Source organism: Polypterus senegalus, chromosome 9 (genome assembly GCF_016835505.1).
Source record: "Polypterus senegalus isolate Bchr_013 chromosome 9, ASM1683550v1, whole genome shotgun sequence".
In the NCBI taxonomy this organism is placed as follows: Eukaryota; Metazoa; Chordata; class Cladistia; order Polypteriformes; family Polypteridae; genus Polypterus; species Polypterus senegalus.
Window position 1 is genome coordinate 131247315 of NC_053162.1, and position 8125 is coordinate 131255439.

General features: G+C 39.0%; 1 protein-coding gene across 1 annotated transcript in view; it reads right to left on the minus strand.

Annotated features, from left to right (window-relative positions):
- The window catches only part of slc2a6 (solute carrier family 2 member 6), a 44764-nt gene extending 36936 nt beyond the window's left edge, over positions 1-7828 (minus strand). Inside the window, exon 1 of the mRNA XM_039763872.1 lies at positions 7517-7828. Within this exon, the coding sequence (XP_039619806.1) occupies positions 7517-7599 (83 nt within the window). The 5' untranslated portion in view covers positions 7600-7828. The remainder of the gene's footprint in view (positions 1-7516) is intronic.
- Positions 7829-8125: the final 297 nt, after the last annotated feature.

Consider the following 8125-nt stretch of genomic DNA (forward strand, 5'->3'; position numbering starts at 1 on the left):
GAGGTGGCTTTTGTGAGGAGTTTGCATGTGCTCCACATGCTTATGTGGGCTTCCTCCCACATTTGAATTGTTTTTAATTGTCAGTCCTAAAATGTCCCAGTGTGACTGAGTGTGCTCATGATGGAGTCATGTTCCATTTAAGAAGGGAACTAGCCTGGAGCCACTGTAGCCAGGAGAGACTCTGTGTCCTGTGACATACTGTATATCATAAAAAGTGTGTTGAGAAAATGGATAGCTGATAAAATGGGAATAAAAGCACAGAATAACTCGGAATGTCATTCATGTAAGTAAGACTTTCTCTGTACTTTGCACACATGGAAATGGTAGGGCTCAATTGATGAGTGTCATACAGTATGTTTGTTTTACTTAATGAACAAATACGTTATTAAATATGTAAAAGTGCAGAATATTTCCACAATTAATTAAAGAGGAAGAAATCAATGAAAGCAAACTCTATAGTACGTATTAATAATGTTAAGCATTTTTGTTTTTTAAATGTATTACAGTATATGTAATATAACAAAGCCTCTGTGCAACCTGAAATAATAGCCAGAAAAGTCAAAAGTTGTCAAGATAAAGTTCTTCTAGACATATGAAGCACACTGGAGAACTGATTATAGGGAGAATATAAATTCCCATCTCATTTTCTTATCCACTTTTGCGGTGGCAACAGGCCAAGCAGGTCATCCCAGACCTCCCTGTCCTCAGCTAAAGATTCCAGCTTGTCCTGGGGCATTGCCAACTATTCCCAAGCCATCCAAGAGACATAATTCTTCTAGCATGTCCTGGGACTCCACCCAGCGGGATATGTCCTGATTCTTATAACTATCTCAACTTGCTCTTTTCGATCCATAGGAGCAGCAACTCTAGTTTAAGGCTCTCTCAAATCACTGAACTTCTCACTCCATGATGGAGTGTCAGCCAAACCACCCTCTGAAAAAACCTCCTTTCTGCAGCTTGTACGTGTAATCTTGTTTTTTCTTTTTTTGGTAATTACCAATGGCTCATGACCATAGGTGAGGACAGGAATGTAAATCGAATAGTAAACCAATAGTTTTGTCTTTAAATCCAGATCCTGCTTCACCACCATGTACCAGTACAGCATCCGCAGAACAGCCACTGCCACTGTAATCCTCTTGAAGGTCACACTTCTAAGACTTTTTTTACTTTCTCTTATGTATAAGATATAAAAACTCTGATGAAAAACTGAAATAATGCACTTAAGAAATTCAGTGAAGGACAAGTGTGGTAACAGAGAATGGTGTCTATTCTTAAATCATTTAGTATAAAATAAAAAGTATTTATGCATGAAACAATGATGTGCTGGATGTGAACTCTTGCTGTAACTAGACTGCTGGGCATTCTTTTATTTGCTCTTTTGTCTTAAGATGTGTTATAATTGGAAAATGAAGCGTACAGTACATGGAGTGTAGTGTCTTTTATGACAATCTGACATAATCATGGACAAAGATTTTTCGCCATGTTTTTTGAATATTATAATGTCCCAGAGGAGAGATCCAAATGCCCCCGAAACAGAAATCACAAAAAAGACATAAAAGCTGATTTGCGTCCTGGATTAAGATGTTTGAACTTCTTTATCATAAAGCATCTCTGCAGCCAGGACCTGAATGTCGAGTTGGTGGGGACATCCGACCATTGCATACCCAAGTACACAATGGTTAAGATTAGGGTTGTGGGAGGGACCATAGACATAGAATTAATAGATGCCACATGACCAGCAGCATTGTATGTCAACGTTGCCGCCATATTGTGAGTGGCACTGCTGTGGAGTGAAGTAATGGATAAAGATGCCTAATGCATGTGCTGCTTGGGATTGTACAAACTGCTGTACGCTCTAAACCAGATCCTGGGTGTATTACATTTCATAGGTAAGGATGAACAATTGTTTTCGTTATATTTGGCCAATAGAAAATCCCATTTTATAATCTTAACTTTAGCTATGCCAGGCTAAGATAGCAAAGCTATGCATTTATGTGCTCAAGTGAGCCTCCAAACAACTTTTTGGCTAAACGTATTCAGTCACTAACTATGCAGATTGTTGTTAGCTGTTAACATAACATTTCTCAAACTTTGAAGGTGTCCCAAAGAAATCCTCCTCAGGAAGCATTGAGATGTAGCCCTTAGAATGGATTTTGAGAAAGCTTTCCTATGATGTGTGCCGTACTAGTTTGGTAACAGATGATGTACCGGCATCATATGATCAAAGCTACCACTTACTCACATTAAAAAATAAAGGAGGTTTGATAATTCCTTCTGAGTGTACAGTCAAGGTGGTCAAAGTAGTTGAGAGTGTTATCTGACAGTTGACATTAGGGCAAGCTGTCAGTGTAACTTTGATCAATCAGTTTGTTCGGGTGGAGACTGGTTCAGATGATGTGTTTTTTCTCAAGGAGCACATTGAGGAAACACAGTTTGAAATTGACAACCACCATTTTATGCTCATGTCTTTAGCTGTGTCTTTCTTCCACAAACTAAGGCTGCATCATATTGCCAGACTGAATACTCTCAAATTATAGGATCTGAGTGAGCGAGAGGGAGTGTAACTCTGGAGGAGATCAGTGAGGTGAAGGGGAGCAAGATAGTGGAGAGCTTTAAATGTTAAGAGCGGTATTTTGTATTGTATTCAGTAGTGAACAGGGAGCCAGTGAAGTTAAGAGAGAATAGGTGTAATACTGTATGTTCAGTGGATTTAGAACAGGTTATTATCCTGGCAGCAGAATTTTGAAGAAGTTGTAAGCGATGGACACGTTTTTGTTGGATGCTAGATAGAATAGCATTACAATAATCTATACGTGACGTGACTAGGGCATTAACCAATACTTCAGTACTGTGTTACGTAAGAACAGGACGAAGTCTAGAAATGTTTCGGAGATGGAAGAAGGCAGTCCGAGAAATGTTACTTATATGGGAGGAATTATTTAATAATAATAATAATAATAATTATTATTATTATTGTTATTACTATTATTATTTAATAATTGCCATTATTAGTGTATAAATGGATATAAATAATTGCATTTAAACGATTCGCCAAAATCTGTTTTATGTAAATGATACTGTTTTAAACGTTATTGTTTTTTCATCAGAAAACCCACGTCTACCTGTATTAGTTTAAAAGGCACTTTTGCCACTCGCAACATGGCGGATGCACTGACGTATCGTGTCGACTGTGCAACACAGTGAATGCAGCGTCTACCTATATACAGTATGTCTATGGGAGGGACAAATGTTAACAGATCATAATCCCCCCTACTCGACACTTTAGTCCCGCCCTCTCGACATTGCTCCTCCTACTCGACATTCAGTTCCTAGCTGCAGCTACGCAAACCCTTTGTCCTTCTCCCGGGTGTGAGCCATTGCCCACCACAGGGTCTGTGCACGTCCTTGTTTAGGCGCTAGTGTATTTTTCTGATTGGCGAATAATGAACAAACTCTTTATTTTAAGGAGTGAACTACTTAATTCATGTGCGGTCTCGCATCTTTTTGCCCGTTAGGTGTACAGTGCATATGAATGTCCAACGCATGTGAATGTCCAACGCGCGTCTTAATATATAATAACAGCTTTGTTGTGCATAAATCAAATTTCCCTCTTTTAGAAGTCCATAGATGATCTCTGTGTTCTTGCCATATTTGTGTGGGGTTTGCTCGGGACGTGTGCCACCATAGGTCGATTAATGACTGTAAACCACCCCGGCTGTCTACAACTGTTCTCTGAGTCGCGACGCATGCTGAAGACGCATTTAACATTGTATGACGCCTGGCAGGAGGATGCAACAGGTTCAGTGGGCCCCTGCCTGCTATCGTTTTTAAGTCGCATCAATCGATCAATTGCATGATGTCTTAGAAAACAGCAATCACTGAATGTGGCACTCCCGCAAATCCCAACGCCCTATAGGCCTTAGGTGGCCACGAGATGGTAAATCTGGTAAAGAAAATGTAGGAATGGATGCACAGATTAACCGCTAAGAGCGTCAGTTACCCTACACGGCAATAGATGGACATACCTGATTACGCTCGATAGACCTCACCTAAGAAATTATTGGTAACTATTCACAATTATCCATCTGATACTTTTAGAATTATATTTGTTTTAGTGGTTTCAGTAGAAAAGCCACGAGATAATAAAAATAAATAAATGCAAAACACCAGATAGAAAGTCAGTGCGAAAACAGCCGAGAGAATAAACTAAAAAGCAACCAAAAATATCTCGTGACGATTTTCAGACATTCTGCAACTTACTTCACCGTTTGAGGTTTAGTTTGCTATTGTTCCTGTCGTCTTTAGAGTGTTATCTCAGATTAAACAAGTCTCTTCTGTCTGCGTTTCCATATTATTTACTGGTTTCTTTCCTGGGGCACGCCTAACTTCAAAACTGCATCACTATAAGAACTAAAATAAATGTCCGCAACAGTTATAGATCGTGTTTCGACCTGTTCTCTTTTTTAAAAAGCTTTGTGTTCCAGGACTGACATTATACCCAAAGCACATCCTACCTTAAAACTTTATGAATACCACTGGCTCCTTTAAGCTTTTGTACACAGCATTAAGGGGTGTTTCAAATATATTTTGTAAAGCTATCTGTTTGTTAGACCCCTTATAACATTGCAAGATGCTGAGAAATTAATCCACGCTTTTGTTTTCAGTCGACTAGATTACTGTAATGCACTCCTCTCAGGACTACCCAAAAAGACATGAATTGAATGCAGCTGCTAGAATCTTAACTAGGAAAAGAAAATCAGAGCACATCTCTCCAGTTCTGATGTTACTACATACCTGTGTCATTTAGAATTGACGTTAAAATCCTGCTTATAGTTTACGAAACCTTCAATAATCTCGCTCCATCTTATATTTCAGAATGTCTTTCACCTTACACTCCAAATCGTAACCTTAGATCTTCAAATGAGTGTCTGCTTAGAATTCCAAGAGCTAAACTTAAAAGAAGTGGTGAGGAGCATTCTGCTGTTATGAACCTAAAATACGGAATAGCTTGCCAATAGGAATTCGCCAGGCCAATACAGCGGAGCACTTTAAAACACTGCTGAAAACACATTACTTTAACATGGCTTTCTCATAGCTTCATCTTAGTTTAATCTGATGCTCTGTATATTCAATTAATTATCATTATTATTCATGGTGGCTCCAAAATCCGTACTAACCCCTACTTTCTCTTCTGTTCTTTTTCCGGTTTTCCACCATCTGATCAAAGAACCATGATGTTCCTACACTGATGGATTAAAGGCCAGACGTCCACATGACCGTCATCATCAAGTTCTTCCATGAGAACCCTGAATACCATGAGGACTGATTGAGGTCTTTTATGTTAGGTAGAATGCCTATGAGGGGCTGGGCAGTCTCGTGGCCTGGAGCCCCTGCAGATTTTTTTTTGTTTGTTTTTTCTGCCCTCCCTAGCCATCGGACCTTACTTTTTTTCTGTTTTAATTAGTGTTCATTTATTCTAATATTTGTATTTATTTTGTCTTTTTTCTCTTTCTTCATCACGTAAAGCACTTAGAGCTGCATAATTCGAATGAAAACGTGCTATATAAATACATGTTGTTGTTTCAGATAGGCATCGTCCCAATTTATCCATTTTCTGAATCTTTTTTTTTTTTTAAACAGGTTATCGGGTATAGCAAGCGCCTAGCTCAACCACAAAGGACGGAAAGCAAGAAGCAACCCCGGCCGGACACAACGCCAATCCATAGCCTAGAAAAAAAAAATCACGTACTTTTCCATAATCACTCCATAGGAGCAATTCAAAGTCGTTAAACATCCTGACTGAATACTTCGCGGTTAGGGTTTCGCTCGAATGTGTTTTTTTCATCCACCTTTTCAGTTCTCTCATTTTCCTCCCTGATCCTAACGTTATGATACTTAGCAACTCAAAATTAGCTTAGTGCACCGTTTCTCAACCTCTACGTATTTATGACCCGAGTTTTCATAACAGTTTTAATTGCGCCCCCCTAAAGTTTTTTTTGAAAGGAGCCCACTAATAACAATTTGTTCTTTTTAAATTAACGATATATCATAGATGCATATTTTATTATACCCACTTAACTTTTATCGACATTTATCTAACTATATTTATTTTTCTAGCATCAGAATGTAGTTTAAGTTAATTTGTTTTGGTTTCAATAGATGTATTTTTTCATGTTTTTGTTTCTTGTTTTATTTTTTTCATATCATCGTGCCCCCCTTTTTGTTACTTCGCCCCACAGTTTAAGAACCACAGGCTTAGTATGTGTGTATGCAGTGCTGCCAGGATAGGCTCGCTCCCCGAAGGCAGTCAAATTGGATGAAAACGGTGCAGAAAACGAACAGATGGCTGATGGATGTTCGATTCCGTGGTGCTCAAGGTTGCAGTTGGTATTAGAAATGTTCACTTATTGAGTTCCTAAAGTCCAAATCTAGACCCGAAGGCATGACAATAACCAGTTATGACAAATGAAACACAATAGAATTTTTTAAGAAAACGCCCTTTTTTGCTCTTTTCTTAATACTGATAGTATTACACATACACACAATCACCACAAACGACAATACTTAAATTAAGCCTCCTTTAGTCCCGATACCGGGATGCATACACCAGGTAGCATCACTTAGTGGTGGTGGGAATACTCACCCTAACCCCAACACCCAACCCCAAATTCAGTAAAACACTCCCATTACCAAATGCTGCTACAAACCAAAATTAAACACTAATCTTTGAAATGTTTAACAGGGCAGAAATCATAATTAACAGTGTAATTTTAGGCGCCGCGCCGCAGAGCCTTCTGGGACGTCAGTGCCGTCCGTCACTGCGGTATATTTGTGCAATAACAGAGGGAATTTCCTCCAGCTATTGATTTTTCTGCTATCGTTTGGTTCTGTTTCGGTGATGCAGAGCTTGAAGTACAGAATGTTACATTCATGTTGAACGTATGGACATTTTTTATTCCGAAGTTCGAATGCACACTAAAATTTCCAGTATGTATATTAAAACAGTATTTCCCTCTGTATTTCTATTGGTTACTTTAACACTATATAAACGCCGGCAGTTTTGTTTTGTGTGTTCACGTACCCAAAAATAAAACTACTACATACAAAATAACCGCGGATCTGGATATGTTAACAGACTTGAAAGAGTGCCTTTGCAAAACGAAACTTGTTAAAGTAAGCTGGTGACAGTAGTAAAGTCGATAAATAAAAAAGGGAAATGCTAAAACTGTCTTCAAGCTAGATAACGCTGCAGAAATAAAGACGGATAACAGGAACTATTCGCTTACACATTGCGGAAATGCCACCTTTTGGGGACTGCACCATATCAGATATTTGTGGAGTTTAGAAACTTTAAACAGCTGGGGTTTTAACCAGGCTGCTCAGTATACTTTCTAAATTATATATAATTAGAACGCCCTGTTTGCAGGAGCTCAATAATAATGTGATTTATACAAATTAAACACCATTAATCAAAATCGAAAAAAGCAGTCATCAGAACAATCCTGGACGCTTTTACCTGGTGGATGTTTTTTTTTCTGTCTCCGGTACTGTGCCGTACTGTCGACGTCCACTACTCAGCAGGGGCTGGTTGTCTCCCATTGTTCTCTTCGGATCCACAGATGGGAAACTTGGATGTGCAGGCTGACACCTGCGAACGAAGTCAGAGCAGTACTCCCGAGATCGCGTGACGATTTCCAGGCGGCGATGCTACCAGTCCTGCTCTTTAAGACACTAATGATGAAATGCCTCTTCTGCTCTCGACTTGTCCGTGATTGTAGGCTCTTCCACAGTTGGGCGGGTTTAACTTAACAGTCTTGGGGACATAAAAACTAAAAGTGAAAGAAGATCTTAACAGCGATGTGGGAAGTGAAGCTGAAATGCGGGAGTTTTTGGCATTGCGCGAGACAAGCGGGCAGTAGCGATCGAAGTCACAATCTGTGAGTGAGCAAAACCACAAAGTATGTGTAACTGTCGATTAACGATTTTCAAATCAATTATTACTACAAATATTGCTAAACACAGCACAGTGTATATATACATAGCTTTTCTCTTTTTTTTTTGTCAAGATGCATTCTGACTTTAGAATTCAATAAATCAATTTCAAGCTGGCGGTAATGTGATATCC